The 23,336-nt window shown below is 32.9% G+C and overlaps 1 protein-coding gene across 2 annotated transcripts in view; it reads right to left on the bottom strand.

Moving 5' to 3' along the window:
* The window catches only part of LOC135138005 (zinc finger protein castor homolog 1-like), a 149,602-nt gene that overhangs the window by 99,270 nt on the left and 26,996 nt on the right, over positions 1–23,336 (bottom strand). For both annotated transcript variants that reach the window (XM_064067817.1, XM_064067818.1), the window contains exon 2: positions 14,946–15,022. In XM_064067817.1, the coding sequence (XP_063923887.1) occupies positions 14,946–15,012 (67 nt within the window). In that variant the 5' untranslated portion in view covers positions 15,013–15,022. The remainder of the gene's footprint in view (positions 1–14,945; positions 15,023–23,336) is intronic.

The following is a 23,336-nucleotide window of genomic DNA, read 5'->3' as shown; positions in this document are numbered from 1 at the left end:
TACTTTTGGAAAATTACCTGAAGAGATTTTTTTGGGTGATTCTGACATTCTTCCAAAGTTCCACCAGTTTTCAGAATAATAAAAATTATGACCATTTCTGGGGTATTTTAAAAATTTGGTTTCGAAAGCAAAAATTTTGAAAACCTTGGTCTAGATCTCAGAATTTTTTGTAAATTTTTAAACAATTTGCCAAAATTTGAATTTTTCAAATCTCCTTATGAAATTTTTTATCTCTTTCCGAGCAGTTAGAACATTACCTGGATTTTTTTTTGTTGAGTTTGACTTTCGGAAGTCAATTTTTGAGATATTTTAAAAATTTTATTTCGAAATCAAATATTTTGAAAAACTTGTTCTGGAGCACTGTCGAAAATAACTCAATTTTCAACGAGCAATTATGGAATTTTTCACCTTTTCCGAGTACTTTCGTAAAATTACCTGAAGAGATTTTTTGGGTGATTTTGACATTCTTCCAAAGTTCCACCAGTTTTCAGAATAATAAAAATTATGACCATTTTTGGGGTATTTTTAAAATTTGGTTTCGAAACCAAAATTTTGAAAACCTTGGTCTGGATTTCAGAAATTTTTGTAAATTTTTAGACAATTTGCCAAAATTTGAATTTTTCAATTTTCCTTATGAAATTTTGTATCTCTTCTTTTCTCTCTTGTTTTTTGTTGAGTTCGACTTCCGGAAGTCTATTTTTGAGATATTTTAAAAAATGTATTTTGAAACCAAATATTTTGAAAAATAACTCGATTTTCAACGACCAATTATGGAATTTTTTACCTTTTTCCTAGCACTTTGGAAAATTATTTCAGGAGATTTTTTGGGTGGTTTCGACATGTAGAAGTTATTTTCGATTTCACTTCTTCCAAAGTTCCTCCGATTTTCAGAATCGCCAAAAATATGAACATTTTTGGAATATTTTAAAAATTTGATTCGTGACCAAAAATTTTTAAAATCTTGGTCTGGAACTATCCACAAGCTGTTCTTCGAATTAGAATTTTTTGTAAATTTTTAGTTAATTTTTGAGTTCTTTCTGAGCACTTATAACATTATCTAAGATTTTTTTTTGTTGATTTTGACTCACAGTAGTCGAGTTCTTGGAATATTTAAAAAAGAATTATTTTGAAACCGAGTATTTATTTCGAAAAAATTGTTCTGGGAACATTTTCGAAATGTATTAAATTTTTCTTCACTTAAAACACAAAAGTAGAATTTTTTGGATGATGTGTAATCTTAATAAACAAAGCAAAAAATTGTCGAGCACTAAAATACAAAATAAGTGTTGTGGTACCAGCTTTACCTATTTTATTTCAAATTATATTTTCAAAATCGAAAAATTTTAGCTTCTAGATTCTCAAATTTTGACAAAAACAATAGAAGAGAAAAATAGGGTTTTGGATAATTTAAGACTTTTATAGTTCAAGTGCTTACTTGATAAATCTAAAGTTCAAAATTGATAAAATTTCACCAAAAAAATTGAAAATTTGAAATTTTGAACAATTTATATCTTTGTGATCCACCTATTTCAAAATTAATATATATATTCGTGTAGAAAAATACGGATTTTGCAATTAAACTCCGCCTCCCAAGACTAACAACGAACAAAGAAAAATCGTCACAATTGAGATAGGGTGGGTGGGCGGGGCTTACGTTTTACATTTGTTTCTTTTTAGTACACATAGTCTTTTCTTCACGACAAGAAACTGAAAACATGTTTAATGGTGAATTTTATCCCCCACACTTCTCTACAAATTTACCTTTTAAACATGTTTTCAATATCTTGTCGTGAAAAGAAAACTACAAATATTAAGAAAAACAAGGTAAAATATAAACTCCGCCCACCCGCCCTCATCTCAATTGTGGGAATGTTTTTATTCGTTGTGAGTCGAAGGGCGGAGTTAATTGCAAAATGCTTATTTGTCTACAAGAAACTACCATAATTTTAAGTAACATGTTGTTGAAAGGAAACTATAAATGTTTAGAAAAAAAAAAGGAGTCTCAATTGTGATGAACTTTTCATTCGTTGTCAGACCGAGGGGCGGAGCTTAACTGCAAAATCGATGTTTCTCGAAAAAATTACCATTTTAAACGTTTTAAATAGATTGATTGAAAAAAGGCAAAATTTAAGCTCCACCTACAGGTGGTCGAATTTCATAAAAAAATCCAAAAAGTTTTAATGTACAATTCAAAAAATCTAACCCATATTTTTGGATAATTTCGATTTTTAGAGCTTAATGGATTTTAAAAACTTGTGACTCAATATATAAAAGTTCTCCACAGGCCAAAAATTTTTGCAAAAATAAAAAAATTAGGACACTGGAACTCGGTCGAAATTTTAAAATTTATCAGAAAATTTTTGTCATAAAAGTTTCAAAGACCGTTAAAGAAATAATTAAGATAATTCTATTACAAAAATCGAAAAACCAAAATATTGAATTCTCAAATTTTGAGTAAAATACATATATCTAATTTAGTAACCATGAGATTACAAAAAATAAAGAATAAAGGATCTTTAGCTATAGAAGTAAATTTATAAAATGTGGGGAAATAATAAAACGATAATATTTTCAGAAACTAAAATTTTGTCGAAATGAACAGGTGATGTAGATGTTAGAAATAATAAAGAATTTGTTAAACTAGGTTGATTTTAAACCTTCAGTTTTTAAAATCCATCGAGAACCTTTCTATTTTGAACGAAAATTACAGGATATTCACATTTTTTTGTGTAGAAAAATACGGATTTTGCAGTTAAGCTTCGCCTCCCCAGATTAACGACAAATAAAGAAAAATCGTCACAATTGAGATAGGGTGGGTGGGCGGGGTTTACGTTTTCCAAATTTTTTCCTTTTTAATATAATATAGTAATTTTTTCACAACGAGAAACTGAAAACATATTTAAAATGGTAAATTTTATCTCCCACACTTCTCTACAAATTTACCCTTTTAAACATGTTTTCAGTTTTTTGTCGTGAAAAGAAAACTACATATATTAAGAAAAACAAGGTAAAATATAAACCCCGCCCACCCGCCCTCATCTCAATTGTGGTCACGTTAAATGCTTATTTCTCTACAAGAAACTACCATGTGAAACGTGTTTTTAAGTAATATGTTGTTGAAAGGAAGCTATATATGTTCAGAAAAAAAAGGAAAAAATAAGCCCCGCCCACCCGCCCCTGTCTAAATTGTGATGGATTTTTCATTCGTTGTCAGGCCGAGGGGCGGGGCTTAAGTGTAAAATCGATATTTCCCGAAAAAATACCATTTTAAACGTTTTAAATAGATTGACTGAAAAAAGGCAAAATTTAAGCTCCACCAAAAGAAAAAATTTGCAGTTTGGAAATTTCAAAGAACTAAAATTTTTGGATGAAAAATCTTCATTTAAAATAGGCACACGTGCAGAGAGGGCTACAACTTTGGAAGAGCTTAAATTCGAAAACCTCTTAACAATGACGAAGTTTTACGCAGCTTACTCCAAGCGGGATTTTTTTTGACCACCTGTTGTATTCAAATATGACGTCGCAGTGACTAAGAACTGTAAATAGCGACTTTGGATTCGTTAAATCAGACGTCAAAGTTTGTTAAATTAATAACTGTAGTATTATAAATAACACTTGAGGTTACTTCTGGTAACAGACGAAACACATTGCTGGTTTTTTAATGTCAAGAAATTAAGAAGCGTTCAAACGGTTCACGGAACCGTACATTTTTTGTAAAAAAAAGTTGGAACGTCTGGCAACCGCGTAAACGGGGGACAAAATCTCCCCCACCCCCAGCCAGCCTCCACCCTCCTTGTAATTTTCCCCAAATTCCATAATTTCAAGCACCTCGCAATCGATCCGGCTCCCTCTCTCTCTTTTGAAATATTCGTTCTGTCAAAGGCCGCCAGCACCCGAAATTCCTCTCCGCCAACAGCGCACATTCATGTGGGAATACACTGTAAAAAAAAGTCCGGTCGTGTCCAGAGTCGGCCCTCGCGATTCCGAGAAGCGAAAATTTTAATTGTGAGTCTGCAACGTCGGACGGATTCCTCCGAGTTTTTACCGGATTTCGTAAAACCGTCACGTTCTGTCGTATTCATTTACAGAAATATTTGGGTAAAAACTGAACGCAGACAAAGTGAATTTTTGACAGGACCAAAAAACAAATTGAGCGAGAGCAACAAACCGGCCGCGATCCTCTTCGGCCGTGTTTGCGCATACTTTTAACATTATTTATCGCGGACGCGTTAACCAAATGTTATTTAATACGTTGCTGTTTCGATGGTAATTACCTCAACGGTATTCCCGATTTCGAGCGAGCGAGGCGCGGGCTGGAGGCGGCGGATGGGGCGGCTTTAATCCTGTTAGAACACTCCACTAGACAACTGGACGAGTGATTTAAATCGCCGAAATTGCTTGTTTTATTTCAAGTTTTTTTAGTATTTAGTAATAATTTTGACGTAAACAGACTATATTATCGAAAATTGACGCTCTAACTTTTTTCGACGACCGGTTTTTTTCTAATGTTGTTTGTAACTTATAACTAATTGTCTGACCAAAATTAGAATATATTTTCATTCAAACACACATCTTATTTTACATAAAAACAGCTAGTATTATTCATTAATTTTTTATTTATATTTTGTATTCTCGTGTTTATTAAATTTGATATATTTTGCTCAAAATTTGAGAATTTAATTTATTTTTCGATTTTTGCAATTTCTACAGAATTTGAGTGTCGTAATTTTTTATTTTTACAAAAATTTTTGGCCACTGAACAACTTTTATATTTTAAGTCACAAGTTTTTAAAATCCGTTAAATATGGGTTAGATTTTTGAATCGTATAACAGTTTCTTTTCAACAACATTACTGAAAAATTGTTGTGAAGAAAAGACTATGTGTATAAAAAAGAAAAAAATGTAAACGTAAATCCCGCCCACCCACCCTATCTCAATTGTGACGATTTTTCTTTGTTCGTCGTTAGTCTGGGGACGCGGAACTTAATTGCAAAATCCGCATTTTTCTACACAAAAAATGTAAAAAAATTTGGAAAAATTAAAAATTATGACATTCGAACTAAATGAAAATTAAACAATGAGTCATAATTGAAAAATCGATGTCCTTTACATTCTCAAATTTTAACGAATTTAAAGAACATATGGGAATACAAAAAATAAGATTACAATGGAAGACGAATAAAAAAATATCACATTTGAGATAGGGCGGGTGGGCGGGGCTTCCATGTTCCCTTTTTTTCTTAATATGTGTAGTCATCTTTTCACAACAAGAAACTTAAAACATTTTTAAAATGGTAAATTTGTATAGAGAAATATCGATTTTGCAATTACGCTCCCCCCTCGGTCTGACAACGAATGAAAAATGCATTACGATTGAGATCGAGACGGATGGGTGGGGCTTCCCTTTTGGTTTTCTATTTTAATTAATACATTTAGTTTCTTTTTTGTACAACACGATTACTTATGAACACATGTCACATGGTAATTTCTCGTTGAAAAATAAGTATTTTATAATTAAGCTCCGCCCCTAGGCTTACAACGAATAAAAAAAATCATCAGAATTGAGACAGGGCGGGTGGGTGGGGCTTATGTTTTGTCTTTTTTTCTTAATATACATAGCCATCTTTTCACAAGAAACTTAGGACATGGTTAAAACGGTACATTTTTGCAAAGAAATATGTATTTTGAAAATATGGGGCGGAGCCAAATTGCAATTTCGATATTTCCTTATACAAATTTTCCATTTTAAACATATTTTAAGTTTCTTGTTGTGAAAAGATGGCTATGTATAGTAAGAAAAAAAAAAGGAAAAATATAAGCCCCGCCCACCCACCCTGTCTCAATTGTGATGATTTCTTTATTCGCCGTGAGTCAAGGGGGGCGGAGATTAACTGCAAAATACTTATTTCTTTACAAGAATTCGAAAGCACGTTTTTGAGCATTGTGTTGTTCAAAGAATAAGAATACTGTATATATTAAAAAAAGGCAAAATATAAACACCGCCCGCCCACCCCACCCAAATTGTGATGATTTTTTTTTATTCTTAGAAACTTAAAACACGTTTAAAATGGTAAATTTTTGTAAATAAATATGGAGTTTACAATTAAGTTCCGTCCTCTGCTGACAACGAATAAAAAAACTTATCAGAATTGAGATAGGGCGGGTGGGTGGGGCTTATATTTTGCCTTTTTTTGCTTAATATACATAGCCATCTTTTCACAACAAGAAACTTAAAACATGGTCAAAATGGTACATTTTTGCGAGGCAATATAGATTTTATAATTATGAGGCGGAGCCTAATAACATGTTTTAAGTTTCATGTTGTGAAAAGAAGTCTACATATATTAAAATAAAAAGGCAAAATGTGAGCCCGCCCACCCGCCCTGTCTCAATTGTGATGACTTTTTTTATTCGACGTGACCAAAGGGGGCGGAGTTTAACTGCAAAATATTTATTTCTTTACAAGAATTTGAAAACATGTTTTTGAGTATCGTGTTTTTCAAAGAATAACAATACTATATATAATAAAAAAGGGAAAATATAAACCCCGCCCACCCACCCCATCCCAATTGTAATAATTTTTTTTATTCTTAGAAACTTAAAACACGTTTAAAATGGTAAATTTTTGTAAAGAAATATGTATTTTATAATTAAGCTCCGCCGCTCTACCTACGACGAATAAAAAAAAAATCATCAGAATTGAGATAGGGCGGGTGGGTGGGGCTTATACTTTGCCATTTTTTTGTCTTAACATACGCAGTCGTCGTTCCAGAACAAGGAACTTAAACATGTTTAATATAGTAAATTCTTGTAGAGAAAAATGGATGTTGCAATTAAGCCCCGCCCCTCGATCGAATGAAAAATTCATCACAATTGAAAATTGAGATCGGGGCGGGTATGGGTGGGGCCTAATCTTTGGCTTTATTTTTTTTCTTAATATACACAGTATTCTTTGAACAGTACGATACTCAAAAACATGTTTGAATTTCTCGTAGAGAAATAAGAATTTTGCAGTTAAGCTCCGCCTTTTTGGCTCAACAACGAATAAAAAAATCATCACAATTGAGACAGGGTGGGTGGGCGGGGCTACACTTTGTCTTGTTTTCTTAATATGTGTAGTCTTATTTCGACAACAAGAAACTTAATATGACAATTTTCAGGTCAAAAATTTGGGAATTGTTTAAAAAGATCTTCGAACATCAAAATTTTGCCGAGATGTTGTCTTTTTAGTTCTACAGAATTTTCATAATTTTAATTTTTTTTTTAATTTTAGCACTCCTAATTATAATTTTAATGTTACCGATTTTCGAACAATAAACCTGTACAATAAAAAATATATTTGGAGCAGGCAATCAAAATTCAATTGCTTACGGCTTTTTTAGAGTGTCAAAAAAGTCAAAAATTGACAGTTATTTAAAATAACTTTTGACAACAAAATAATAGGTTAGATAAGTCAATTATCTGTCAACCTGACAGCGTTTAAGATAGTAATGATGAAACCATCCATGCTCGAAAGTGTATTCGGTTGCCTACTTAGTCTCAGAAAATAATTACCCAGTAATAATAAACGGTATATAATTAATTCCAAGGCCTTCTTCTAACACTTATAAAAATATCGTAAATTGTCATATTTCTACTATTCCATATTTTCAGAGGTAAAAATTTTGTCGAAATCAACAGGTGATGTAGACGTTTTAAAATTCGATACGTAAATTACGGATGGTATCCATATATTTAATTGTGGTTATTTAGAACTTCAATTTCCAGATTTTTTCAAAATGTTTATAGATCTTTCTGACAAATTCTCGATTTTTCGAATATTATTGAACCAAAGATAACGTTTTCAAATATTTATAATGTGGTCTAAGACGACCATTTTAGGTATTGGAGACTTCTAAAATCAAAATTGTGCCTACATTTTTGCCAATCCTGTATGTTTAAACGTTTTCAAAAAAATCCTCAAGTGGCGTAATTTTCAATTTTTTCAAAAATGTTTCCCTTTCGAGAACTAAATTTTGCACTGAAAACTCCAAAAATGCTCGATCTTTGAAATAATCAATTTAATTTTTAGTTTAGTGGAAAAATTTTTACCAAGATAATGAACTCCACGTCCTTTGTTGAAAGCTTTGCCACCAAACCCAATTTTAGGCGCGACAATGGCAAGAAAATGTTGTTACGCTCAACCAGTGGCGGGTGGATTATATTCTTTTGGCCCCGGAAATTGCTGCTCTCTTGGTGGTCATTGTTTAGTAATATAGTGGCAATTTTTTCGTCGACCGTTCTGCTCACAGTGAAACCAAGCAGAACTGTCATAACTTGTAAAAATAAATTAACACTGATGCGCTTATTTGTATTTTCTGGACTTAGTTTTTAGATCAAAATTAATTTATCAAGGTAAATTCAGAAGTTAAAAATTGCTCAACAGCATTTATTGTTAATTTAATAATAACTCTGTTATTCTTGGGTGATATCTCTGTACAAAGAACCTTCTACTCGTGTTGGCGTCATTTCTTGACCCGTAACCTCGTTTTACGGCATCTATTAATAAAGCAATTTCATTTTTAAAATCGTTATGAATTTTCGATTTTCTATTTTCAATTAACGTTTTATGTTCTGTTAATACCGTCAATCGTCTTATAAAATCGAATCTATAAGCAATACGCCATTCTTTACACCCTACCCACGTACCTGTAAACAATAAACCGAACTTAATATTTCCCTTAAAAAATAAGAACACGAGTAGGATTAATAACAATAAATAATCCGCGATATCACGACGATATTATTGATACAATGGGAAAGCGGATTGTCGCCGCACACCGCACGTGCTATAAACTTCGCCAGTTTTCAGGATAGTATGTATATACAACGCGGCATTTTGAAGATTTACGACTGGAAATCAAGGTTTTCAGGTCTTACCTGGATTGTAACTAATAAAGATAAAGAAAGAAGAAAAAAGTGATCGTCGCGGGCTGGGCTACCAAATTACAGGGTGTGCAAATAAATGCTTCGCACATCCGTCACTCAATGCCGCCGGCTCAAATGTCGCGCTTTCGGTTTTCGCCTCAAAATCAATCATAAATACCATTGTGTGGAAAGGTGAAAGAGGATTTGCCATGGCCGTGCCTTCAATTTGTTTTCAATTGAAAAACATGTTGTCCATGCATAATCACCTGAATGAATGAATGCTATACGTGATCGAGTCTACAGTAATTAATTGCATGTCTTCATTACTGTGTTAATAAATTCCGCGAAATTTTTGACTAAGAAACCAGATTTGTGAATTCGTAATGGAAGCGAGTGGGTGAGGATGTGTGGTTTGGCGGGACGAGGTGGAGAGTTTCGACGCTGGAGGCGCTGGTGGTGAGGGTTTGGTTAGTGGAGTTGCCACTAGATGGTGTTAAGAAATGGTTAACGTTTTCTGTCTGTTTTGTTGGCATTATGGCGATCTTGTAGGTATGCTATTATTAGGTTGATATTTTTTGACAGTTTCGACATTGATACCAATCATAGGATAACGAATTTACGATTTACAAGATAGTAAAAATCGATTTTGGACGGAACTTAATCATCTAATTGTCACAATTTTTTTTCTCTTTAGATGTCAAAAATTACTTTTTTTCCTGCAAATGTCTATTGAAACTTGGTGAAGAAAGCTTTTGTTTTAAGTCCTCTGGAATTTAGTTAAAAATTGAAAATCCACTTTTTTAACAAAAATTTTTTCCTAGAATGTCAAAACTGTTGATTTACTCGTTAAAAATGTGACAAGACATTGTCTGGTTCTAATATATGTCTGGTTGTAATATATTTTATTGACCTTTTTGAATATTTCGAAATTTGGGTAAAAATAGAAAAGCCACATTCCAGCGTTTTTGCAATCTTGTAGAAATTCTTAGAATCCAAAATAGTAAAAATCGATCTTGGACGGAACTTGATAAAATTGATTTGATAAAATTTTCTCTTTGGATGTCAATAAGTGAAAATTTTCTTTAATCGGGTCTTTGGTAAACATGTTTGTACTACCATTTTGAATCTTCTGGAATTTAGTTGAAAATAAAAATCCACATTTCAACGTTTTTGCATCTCTTGGAAGTTGTTAGGCTCGAAGATAGCGGAAATCGATTTTGAAACATGCTTGATAATAATCTAGATTTAACAGATTTTTTTTCTGCCAATGTCAAAAATTACAAATTTTGTTGAATTAGGTCCTTGCTAAAAATGTCTACAGAACCTTGATCGAAACATCTTTTTAGACTAAAAATAGAAAATTCATATTTCAGCGTATTTTCAAATTTATGGAAGCTCCAGGGAGATTGACAATTTATTTTTAACAAAATTTTTCTCTTCTTTTTGGTTCTAGTTCCGATCTTTCTATAAGCGGTTTGACTATTTCGGAGTTTAGCAAAAAGTGAAAAATCCACATTTCAAAGTTTTTACGGTTTTATTAAAGTTCTTATAGTCGAAGACAGTAAAAGTCGATATTGGGTTCAACTTGATAATATACATAGATTTGTCAAAATTTTTCTCTTTGGATGTCAATACGTGAAAATTTTCTTTTCTGCTCTTTAATAAACATGTCTGTAGAAACTTGACCAAGTATTTTTTTGCTTCTTCGTCTGGTATTTTCTATTGTCAATCTGAATGTTTTGGAATTTAGTTAAAAATAAAGTCGGCATTTCAACTTTTTGCCACTTCATGGAAGTTGTTATGGTCGAAGATAGCAGAAATCAATTTTAGACGAAGCTTGATAATCTAGATTTAACAGAATTAGAAGAAATGTCAAAATTTACAAACTTTGTTAAATTGGGTCTTCGCTTAAAATGTCTCCAAAACCTTGCTTGAAGCACCTTTTTAGTTCTAGCTCTAGCAATTCTCTACTAGTTTTTGTACCTTTTGAAATTTTACTAAAAATAAAAAAATCTCTATTTCAGCGTTTTTTCAAATTTATGGAAATAAATTATTTATAAAATAAATATAAACAAAAAATGACAAATAATCTGGTGGAACAATGATATAAAGAAAAAAGTGAAAGAGAAGAAAATATCTTCTAAGACAATGAAGGGCTGGTGGGCGGCACTTACACTTGTCAAGATAAGACTGACTTTGGCAAATGATATACCTTCCAAGAAACGAGAGGGTGGGTGGGCGGGGCTAGTACCTGCTAAGATAAGACTGATTTTGCATGACATACTCTCTAAGAGATTCGACGGCGAGTGAGCGGAGATGGTACCCGCACCCTATTTTTTTTCTTAGAGGGTATGTCATTTGCTAAAGTCAATCTTATTTTGGCAGATACTAGCCCCGCCCACCCACCCTCTACCTTCTTTGAGGGTATGTCATCTGCCAAAAACAGTTTTATCTTAGCAAGTACTAACCCCACCCACCCACCCTGTATTTTCTTTGAAAGTTTGTCATTTGCCAAAATCAATCTTAGCAGGTATCAGCTCCGGCCACCCACCCTGTATTTTCTCTAAAAGTATGTCATTTGCCAAAATCACTCTTATCTTAGAAGGTACTAGCCCCGCCCACCCGCCCTCTAATTTCTTATAGGGTGTATCATTTACCACAATAGTTTCATTGGCAGTTTGAATCTTTAGGAATTTAGCTAAAAATAGAAAATTCACATTTCAGTTGCCACCTGAAATATGCGGAATCATAGACATACAAATAAAAACAGACAAATAAAAAATAGCTTGGTGGAACAATGATATAAAGAAAAAAGTGAAAGAGAAGGAAGTATCGTCTAAGAAAATAAAGGGCGGGTGGGCGGTACTAATACTTGGTAAGATAAGATTGACTTTGGCAAATCATATACCTTCTATGAAAAGAGAGGGCGGGTGGGCGGGGCTAGTACCTGCTAAGATAAGACTGATTTTGGATGACATACTCTCTAAGAGATTCGACGGCGAATGAGCGGAGCCGGTACCCGTCCCCTATTTTCTTAGAGGGTATGTCATCTGCCAAAACAGTTTTATCTTAGCAGGTACTAAGCCCACCCACCCACCCTGTATTTTCTTTGAAAGTATGTTATTTGCCAAAATCACTCTTATCTTAGCAGGTACTAGCCCCGCCCACCCGCCATTTAATTTCTTATAGGGTATATCATTTGCCAAAATAGTCTCATTGGCATTTTGAATATTTGGGAATTTAGATAAAGATAGAAAATTCGCATTTCAATCGCCAACTGAAACATGCAGAATTATAGGAATACAAATAAAAAGAGACAAATAGCCTGGTGGAACAATCATATAAAGAAAAAAGTGAAAGAGAAGAAAATAAAAGGCGGGTGGGTGGCACTTAACAGTTGTCAAGATAAGACTGGCTTTGGCAAATCATATACCTTCTATGAAAAGAGAGGGCGGGTGGGCGGGGCTAGTACCTGCTAAGATAAGATTGATTTTGCATGACATACTCTCTAAGAGATTCGACGGCGAATGAGCGGAGCTGGTACCCGTCCCCTATTCTCTTAGAGGGTATGTCATCTGCCAAAAACAGTTTTATCTTAGCAGGTACTAACCCCACCCACCCACCCTGTATTTTCTTTGAAAGTATGTTATTTGCCAAAATCAATCTTATCTTAGTAAGTCCTAGCCCCGCCCACTCGCCCTCCCTCTAATTTCTTATAGGGTGTATCATTGGCCAAAATAGTCTCATTGGCATTTTGAATCTTTGGGAATTTAGCTAAAAATAGAAAATCCACATTTCAGTCGCCAACTGAAACATGCAGAATTATAGGAATACAAATAAAAAGAGACAAATAGCCTAGTGGAACAATGGTATAAACAAGAAGTGAAAGAGAAGAAAATATTCTCTAAGAAAACAAAGGGCGAGTTGGCGGCACTAATACTTGTCAAGATAAGATTGACTTTGGCAAATGACATACCTTCCAAGAAAAGAGAGGGCGGGTGGGCGGGGCTAGTACCTGTTAAGATAAGACTGATTTTGCATGACATACTCTAAGAGAGTCGACGGCGAGTAAGCGGAACTGGTACCCGCACCCTATTTTCTTAGAGGGTATGTCATTTGCTAAAATCAATCTTATTTTGGCAGATACTAGCCCCGCCCACCCACCCTCTAGTTTCTTTAAGGGTATGTCATTTGCCAAAATCAGTTCTATTTTAGCAGGTACTAAAATTTTTGATTTGGATGTCAATAAGTGAAAATTTTCTTTAATCGGGTCTTTAGTAAACATGTCTGTAGAAACTTGGCCAAAAATTTTTTTGCTTCCACCTCTGGTATTTCCTATTACCATTCTGACCCTCTGGAATTTAGTTAAATTCCAAAATCCATATGTCAACGTTTTTGCAATCTTATGGAAGTTATTAGGGTCGAAGAAAGCAAAAAATCGATTTTATTGGACGTTGTTTGGCAATCTAGATTTAGCAAAATTTGTTTCTTCGAATGTCAAAAGTATCAATTTTGTTAAATTGGATCTTCGCTAAAAATGTTTATAGAAACTTGGTCAAGGAATTTTCTGGTTCTAGTTGTATATACTACTTGTTAAGATGAGACTAATTTTGGCAAATTATATACTCTAAGAAAATAAGGGGCGGGTACCAGTCCCGCCCACTCGCCCTCTAATTTCTTAGTGAGTATGTCATTTACTACAATCAGTCTTATTTTCGCAGATACTAGCCCCGCCCACCCGCCCTCTCTTTTCTTACAGGTTATGTCATTTGCCAAAATCAGTCTTAACTAAGCAGGTACTAGTCCCGCCCACCCACCCTGTATTTTCTTTCAAAGTATATCATTTGCCAAAATCAGTCTCATTAACGTTTTGAATCTTTCTGCATTTAGCTAAAAATAGAAAATCCACATTTCAATGATTCTGCGATCTTTTTTTAAGTATTCTTAGAATCCAGAATGGTAAAAATCGATATTGAATGGAACTTGATAATTTAGATTTGACAAAATTTTTCTCTTTGGATGTCAAAAAGTAGAAATTTTTTGTGATCGTTTATTTGCTTCAATGTTTGCAAAAATTTTGTCAAGAAAATTTGTTGGTTCTACCATTCGTAAGTTCTACTACCTATTTGAATCTTCTCAAATTTGGCCGAAAATGGAAAATCCCTATTTGAAGGTTTTTGTTGGAAATTTTTAGGGTGGAAGATAATAAAAATCGATATTTATTAGACGATTTGTTTTTTCGTATATCAAAATTGTCAATTCTGTTAAATTGGGTCTGCGCTGAAAATATCTGTAGAAACTTGGTCAAGAAATTTTCTGGTTCTAGTTGTAATATACTTAATTTTTATTGGCGTTTTAAATCTTTCGGAATTTAGCCAAAAATAGAAAATCCAATTTCAGCGTTTTTATACAATCGTCCTAGAATCCAAGAAAGAAAAAAACGATATTGGATGGAACTTGATAATTTAGGATTGACAAAATTTTTCTCTTTGAAAGTGAAAATGTGCAAGTTTTCTTTAATCGTGTCTTCACTAAAAATGTGTGTCGAAACTTGGTCAAGAAACCTTGATTCTACAGATAGTATATCTCTATCGATATTTTGAATCTTCACAAATTAAGTCAAAAGTAGAAAATCATCAACATTTCAACGTTTTTGCCATCTTATATGTACAAGTTTTTAGGATCGAAGATACTAAAAAATCGATATTATTAAAATTTTCTTCTTCGAATGTTAAAAAATAAAAATTTTGATAAAAGAAGTCTTCGCTAAAAATGTCTGCGAAAACTTGGTTCAGAAATTTGATTGATAATATAGATTTGACAAAAATTTTCCCTTTAGATGGCAAGATTTACAATTTTACACTTGGTTCCGAAGCTTTTTCGTACAGTTCAAAGATTTTCAAGATAATTTAGTTAAAATAGAAATCGTATTAACTTGAACCCAAAAAGTGAAATTAGTTTAACTGGGTCCTCGCCAAACCATTGCATCCCTTTTTAGACTCTCATCATCTGCCCCCCATTTACAGCATCGTCCTTACCTGGATTCAGGCCATACGAATTTGGAGACAGAAGACCGGAAGTAACTGTAGCCATTGTAGCCAACATCCAGACATCCCTGCAACAAAAACCCCATTAGACTTTCTCCGAAGCATCGTCGCCGATTCCAAAAACAATTAAACCGTCCGTTTCTAATTCCCGCAAGAACCGTGGCCATAAATCACCTCTTCGAAAAGCCTCTGACCCAAATATAATTTTCGCGTTGTTCTCGCTCCGTCTCTGTCTGTCGATTCGTATTCATAGATGACACTTCTTCATATACGAATCGGAAGAACGTGAAGGAATCATGTACACGTCACGTTTCGGTAGAACGTAGGCAAATGCTGGGAGTTAAAGCAGGTCAAACGTAGAAATCCATAGGATGTAATAAACGTTAGCAATGAAACATTTGAAACTTATGGACACGCCCTAATATGAACAGAACAATAACTTAAACAATGCTATAAATATTTATTAGACGCTCGCGGTGTGACACTAAAAATGTTTAATTGCCACGCACGCTGTCTCTGTCTAGGAGTTTGGGCGAGCGGACGCGGATCGGGACGGTAAGGTGGCCACAATTGACAATATTCGCCATTTTTTGGCACTTCCGCATTCCGGGCGTTCATTTTTGTCATGCACATTCGGACTAAATCTAATGCACATATGCGATAAATGCGCTCAGATAAGGCATTAAATCCGATGGATTAAAAAGCGAGAGAAATGGATGCGATAAGAGTAATCAATTTGCAAAAGTAGGAAATTCTTGAGGTGTTATTGCTGGATTTACAGCGGTTTTAATTGTAGCAATTAGAGTTACGTTACACGACGCATAAAGAAAATGGGAGTTGATAAGGTATCGGGGGAGTTTGGTGATTGTGGAAACAATCAAAACACTTCCGCCTATTATCCGACATTAAGTGCTCATTTTCATCTTTAATTCTGTAAACAGGGAGCGGAGGAGATAAATTCGGGCGTTGAAAAATTTAGAAATTTAAAAACCGTCATCGTGTATATTTTATACGTGGAGATACACCGAAATATGGACCCCACGCCTCAAGTCGTCGATTATTCTCCAAATATAACAACGGCAGGTGTGTTAATCAGCTTGCGGAATGAATAAAATAGGAGATACTCAGCTTAATGGCAGAATTCTTGGAAAAGGGAGATTTTGAGAAATACACCGGGCATTGTTTTAGAAGGAGGTGCGACTTTCACTAGTAATATATACATTATTTTGAAAAATTATGCGCAAAAACTTTGAGGAATCCGGAATTCTCCTAAAAAATAAAAAGGTTGGAATAAATGACGACAAAAAACCTGCAACTTAAAAAGCAGTTCTAAATAATAGTGATTATGTCTTTTAAGGCATTTCGTTGTTATAGCGCTTCGGGAACTAACCACAAGTGTGTAATTTCAGCTGTCAAAAAATGGTTTCTACATTCTGAATAATTTAAGTGAAATGTATAAGATCCAGGTACTGAACACAATTTTTGCGGAGTTCAAACACGTTTTAACAGAAAATGATACAAATTTCTGTATTATACATATAATATGACGGAAAAAGAAAGTTCTTGAAATTTATGTTTAGAATACTGATATTTTTTCGATCATATAAAATCAAAAATAAATTTGTACAAAGGGCCCGAAAACAGAAAAAAACTGACAATGGCTATGAAATTTACTGATCACTATTTCAAAAATAAATTCCATGACCTACTAGAAGCCTTTTGTTCGAACAATATACTACAAAAAATTGAGTTCCCATAACGTCACTTTGTTTTCGTGAAAGTTTAATTTATTTAAAATTTCGGCAAGCCGATGTTTTAATTTAAAACCAGTAATTTTGGAACCGCACCGTCGCGTCAAAATTCCTTACCTTTAACCTTCCCACAACTAATTACAACCGCACCATACGATCATTAATCTTCAGGTATGATTTTCCGCGAAAGTGTTAAAGGGAAAGCGCGGTGAAAATTACGCATAAACCGCGGCACCTTGGGTCGCCTGACGCAATCAACGCCTTTTGAAAAAACAGGATCCGGCCCTGTCGTCGCATCCCGGCGAAACAATGAGGGTGATAAATCCATTAATGTCTAAAAGAGGGGCCGTTCGTAAAAAATCCAGTAATATTTCATAGTGCGCGTTCTCTTCATAAAGGAAACATTGAAAGGGATAATTTTTATTTTTTGGGGGTTGTAATACGGACACAGATGGTCGTATGCAAATTTGGAACCCTTGCACTGTGTATACACACCGAATTTAAATAATTCGCTCGATCAAATGTACAGCTCGGAATGAGTAAATGTGGAAACGGGGAGTAGTAAGTTGGGCCACACCATCGAACAGTTGCTCTATAAATCAACTTTTTTAAAGTCGATATTAAAAATTTTTTAGAGCTCCGACGAATTGGAGGAGTTTTGGGATGGAATTAGCCCCTCGGTTCACATAAGAGGATTAGTTTGGACGACGTTTTGGGATGAAAAATTTTCGGGTACTGGTTTTATCGTGTAAGCTGGTGATTTTTCGGGCGTTTATGTCACTGTTTCTTGGATTATTTGTCAGGTGATTTACACAGTGAGAAGAAATTGAGCGTCGAAAATTTGGCCTACTGTAATAATGTAACACTTTCAAAAACACTCAAAAAATCAGGCTTAAAAAAATTCTGCAGGTTTAACATTAAAATGGAAATGCATTTTCTAAAGTTTCCAATTTTAAAATGTTTGTAAATGTCAGATAATTTACACACCGTTGAAAATTTTGCTCGCTTTAATATCTTCAATCGTAAATGAGATATTGTATTTAAAGCTTCTAATACTTTCAGAAACCACAAATTTAATGGTAAATATTACAATATTGGCAGCAATTTACACTCTGTTCAATCGCTCTTTCTATTTTTAAAATTCCAACTCAAAATAGAGAGCTAATTTCAGAAATTGTCTGATTGGCATTCAAATCACCTGATTTTCAGGTCGATTTAGATTTACTCCGATCTTACGTAACAGTTTTTTGATATTTTGTGGTTTTCGATTTGCCGAAAAGGACATGTTTTAGAATTTTCAGGTTTTATGACCGTTATTCTCTGAAAAATTCTGAATTTTCAGATTTCAAGATCGTTTCCCAGGTACTGAAAAATTCTTCCGGTTCAACATTAAATTGGAAAAATTTTGTCCTAATTTTCCAAATTCAAAGCAGGACGCATTTCAGAATTTTCAGATTTCAAGATCATTATTTAAAAAAAATTCTTAAGTCGCCAATTTTAAGAACACGACACTTTCCAGAATTTTCGGATTTCAGGAATGTAATTCTGATTCTGAAAAATTCTACAAATTCAACGTAAAACTGAAACATATTTTTTTAAGTTTCCAATTTTGAGAATATGGTGCCTTTCTGAATACTCAGATTTCACGATCATTTTTCAGGTACTGAAGAATTTTTCAGGTTGAACATAAAATTGGAACATTTTCTCTTAATTTTCCAATTTTAAGACCATTTCAGAAATTTCAGATTTCAAGATCATTATTCAGGATCTAAAAAAAATTGGAGGTTCAACGGAAAATTGTAAAGCAAGACGGTATCTTTAAAAATTTTCATGTTTCCAGACCGTTATTTAGGTCTTGGAAAATTCTGCAGGTTCAGCATAAAATTGAAAATTTTACAGAATGTTTAGGTTCAAATTGTGGAAAATTCGATAGGTTCGGTAACACAAAATTGGCATTTTTTTTTAGTTTCCACTTTTAAAAACAGGACGACTTTCAGAATTTTCAGATTTTAAGATAACTATTCACTTAATCCGGTAATAAAAAATTCTGCAGATTCGACATACATTTGGGAAAAAAATTCTTAAGTTTCCAATTTTAGGGCCTTCCAGAATTTTCGGATTCACATTCATTTTTAAGGTACTGAAAAATTCTTCAGGTTTAACATAAAATTGGAAGTTGTTGACTTAATTTTACAAGTTTAAAAACAGGACGCATTTCAGAATTTTCAGTTCAAAATCATTATTCAGGATGTAAAAATTTTAGAAGTTCAATGGAATATTGTAAAAAAAAATTTTTAAGTTTTAAAAGCAGGACGATACCTTTAAAAATTTTCATATTTCAAGACCTTTACTGAAGTCCTGGAAAATTCTGCAGATTCAGCATAAAATTGTTTTTTTTTTTTTAATATTTCCAATTTTTAGAAAAAAGTCTTCAGTTTCAGATTGTGGAAAATTTGATAGGTTCCATTAATAAAATTGGCAATTTTTTTTTGAATTTCCACTTTTAAAAACAGGATAGCTTTCAGAATTTTCAGATTTCACCACCATTTTTCAGATAGTGAACAATTTTTCAGGTTTAACATAAAATTGGAACATTTTTGCTTCATTTTCCAATTTTAAGAATAGGGCGCATTTTAGAATTTTCAGATTTCAAGATCATTATTCAGGATCTAAAAAAAAATGCAATTTCAAAGGAAAATTGTAAAAATCTGTGAAGGACGGTAAATTTTCATATTTCAAGACCGCTATTTAGGTTCTGGAAAATTCTGCATAAAACTGGAATTATTTTTCCTGTTTCCAAATTTTACAGAATTTTCTGTTTCACATTTTGGAAAATTCGATAGATTCTGTAACATAAAATTTGCATATTTTTTTAGTTTCCACCTTTAAAAACAAGACAACTTTCAGAATTTTCAGATTTCAAGATCATTATTGACTTATTCAAGTACTAAAAAACTCTGAAGATTCGACAAAAATAGGAAAAAAATGTTTAACCTTCCGGAATTCGGATCTCACGAATGTAATTCTGATTCTGAAAAATTCTACAAGTTCAACGTAAAATTGAAAAATATTGTTACGTTGAACGGGTGATTAAAAATCGGCGTGGGTAAACTCAACAATTTTTTCAGATTTAAAAATTTTATTCAGGTTTTATTTAGGTTCTGGAAAATTCTGCGCATTCAGCGTAAAATTGGAATTTTGTGTTCTTAATTTTCCAATTTGAGACCAACAACAGAATACATTTTGGAATTTTCAGATCTCAAGACATTATTCAGATTTTGAAGAATTCTCCAGGTTCAACATAAAATTGGAAATTTTGCCTCCTTTCATTCATTTTGGAGATTCTGGAAAAATGGTAGGAATTTTTTAAGAAATCAATTTTGGAAGGTGTCATGGTTCCAGACCAAGATTTTCGTTACAAATTTGAATTTCAAAATATCCCAAAATTTGTCTTATTTGATTCATTTTGGAGATTTTGGAAAAATGGAAGAAATTTTCGAATCTATAAAACCCAAAAAAAAATTCTGGAAATCGAAATCAGCGAAAGAATCTCTGTTAATTTCCGAAGATGGTTCCAAATTAAGATTTTCAAAATATTGTTTCAAATTCAAAATTTTAATACAGGCCAAAATTTGCTTTATTTCATTCAATTTGGAGATTCTGGAAAAACGGTAAGAATTTTCGAAAAAAAAAACTCAAAAATTTTCTAGCAAAATCAAAATCTACAAAAGAATCTCTATTGGTAATTTCCGAAAGTGTTGTGATAACAGACCAAGATTTCTAAAATATTTTGTTTCAATATGAAATTTTTAAAATATCCCTAAATGTTCGTACGACCATTTTAGTGATTCTGGGAAAATGGTAGGTAACAGTGGCAATTTTCAAAATACTGTGGCCCCAGAATAAAATTTTCAAAATTTTCTGTTGCTTCAAATTTTATTCATTTTTGAGATTCTGGAAAAATCGAATTTTCGAAGAATAAAACCCTAAAATCTCCAGATCAGCAAAAGAATCTCTGTTGATAATAATTCCCGGACCAAGAAGTGTAGTTCAACACTATAATTTTTACGTTTTTCGACTTTTCAACTTTTCGAATGTCCGATTTTTTCGTTTTTTGATTTGCCGACTTTTCGATTGTTTAATTTTTCAATTTTTGGATTTTCCGACTATTCGATTTCTCAATTTTTGGATTTTTCGACTTTTTGACTCATTCTTTAAATTTTGAAATTTTCAACTTTTTGATTTCGCGATCTTTTGACTGCGATTTTTGGATTTTCTTGATTTTTCATCTTGTCAATTTTTCAATGTTTGGATTTTCGGCGTGTATCAATTTTTTAATTTTGGATTTTTAGACTTTCCAACATTTTAAATGTCCGATTTCTTGATTTTTCCACTTTTTGAATTTCGGATTTTAAATTTTCCGAGATTTTTCGATCCTTCAATTTTTAAATTTTTCCCACTTTTCAAGTTCTCGATTTATTAATTTCTCGACTCTTCGACATTCAATCTTCAAATTTTGAAATTTTAGACTTTTTGATTTCTCGATTTTTCGACTTTTCGATTATTCGATGTTTGGATTTCCTCGATATTTCAACTTTTAGATTTTAAAAGTCCGATTTTTTCATTTTTCGAATTTTCGATTTTTCAGTTTCTTGATTTTTCAACTTTTCGATTTTTCGGTGTATGGAAATTATGCTTTTTCCCCTTTTCAAATTTTCGAATGTCCGATTTTTCGATTTTTCGAATTTCGTCAAGTTTCCAAATTTAATAACAAGACCCCTTTCAGAATTTTCAGATTTCAAAATTATTACTCAGGATCTAAAACAATTTGCAGGATCAATGAAAAATCGTAAAACTTTTTGTAAGTCTTAAACGCAGGCAAAAATTTTCATATATCCAGACGAAAAATAAAAATTAAGAATAAAAAGCATACTGGTGAAAATCAAGTTATTCAAATTATGTTATTTAAAATTTAGATATGAGAAAAAAAATCAAAAATGCAACGAGTGAGAAAATACAATCATTTTAGAATTCTCGAGTTCTAGAACCGTTATTTAATTCTCAATAATTAAGCTCATGAATAGAAATGAGAACTTTGAAGTTTTCAGTTGTCAATTTTTGGATTATAAACATTCAGAGATTCGGACCAAAATTGAAACAAAATGTGTCAAATTTTCATTCCAAATTTCCAATATTAGAACGATGCCACATCATTTTACTTTTTTTTATTATTCAAACACACGAGTTGCAAATATTTGAAAGTTGTTCTTTATTCTTATTTTATGGCAAATTTTACGGACGCTAACAATAACTAAAATTAGAAACTCAGTCACCTAAAGTAAAGAGAGAGAAAATGCATTTTTAATAAAAGTATGACACTCTTAACACTGAGTGTTGAAATATTCTTGTTCTCAGTTTGCAGTTTTAAAGTAGAAATTAAAAAAAAAAAAACAGTTTCAAGGTAAATTTTCTGAAATATTTGAAGCTCATAATTAAAAACCTCAGACAAAACTGTTTAATCGTTTACTATTCAAACAGCCAAGTGTTTGCAGTACATTCGTAAATTACATTCATAAACTTTTCTAACTATAATTACAGTTTCCAAACAGATCTCAAAATACTGATTTTGGTAAGTATAGGAAACGTTTAATTTCGTAAAAACGTTTTTCAAACGATTCATTTTAAAATAGACTGTTTAGTAATAGGCTGATTTATGACGAGTGCATGTTTATTTTGTTAAATCTCGCTGTAGTTATTATTTATTAGCATCTGTAAATTTAGACACACTTTCTTTCATTCTAATAATAAAGATCACAATAATGAATATGAAAAATTTTTCAGTTAAATTAACTAAAAAACGTATTTCTGAAAGTCGTGAAAGTTTGATGAGTGTTGCCCTTTTCCAGAAGCCATTTGCCAACACGTCAAAGCGAAAATCCACTAACACCTCCTCCTTCTAATTAATCGTTATTAAATTGAAACTCCATTCATCACATCCATTACTTTACTGTTATTAATGACACACATAGCTTCCTACGTTCTCATTTCGCATACGGCAAACAAAAAAGTACCGCTAAAATTCACATTTGACACCAAAAATGGCACTTCAATTTTAGAAACTACTTCCAGCCGAAGAATAATGAATCAATTGACGTGTTCTTGTCACTCCTCATCCGAACCACAATAAATAATAAATCCTTCGAGAAAGCCATCAATCACGCAAATTCATTAAAAACCGACATTCCTCCGCGGCTAAAACAAAAAAATATTTACCCAAATCGTAAAATAATTCGCGCCGATTTACATAAGATTACCGATTTTTAACACTCGTCACGGCGCTAATTGGCAAGAAGAACACGAAAAAGCGAACACTCGGTCTAATCTAATCAATTTTCGAGCTCCTAAAAGTACACTTAATAAACCTGAAACGGTCGATATAAAACTCGTTTTAGTTTTTTCTCCATTTATGATTTATTCGAGTTCCTTCCAGGAAGCCCGACTTATCAACTTGTAAATTCCTCACAATTCCGTCGTAAAAGTTGAGGGAATTCGAAAAATTCGTGATAATGAAAAGTCGGTTGGATCAAGGGGGCCGGGCGTGCCGCCGCCGCTCATCTGTCCTCCGCGGCCC

The sequence above is a fragment of the Zophobas morio genome, unplaced genomic scaffold (genome assembly GCF_036711695.1).
Source record: "Zophobas morio isolate AGI-343-1 ecotype UQ-CSIRO unplaced genomic scaffold, CSIRO_AGI_Zmor_V1 ptg000030l, whole genome shotgun sequence".
NCBI classification, from domain to species: Eukaryota; Metazoa; Arthropoda; class Insecta; order Coleoptera; family Tenebrionidae; genus Zophobas; species Zophobas morio.
Note: the sequence above shows the minus strand (reverse complement) of the source record. Positions and strands in the feature narration are given on the sequence as shown.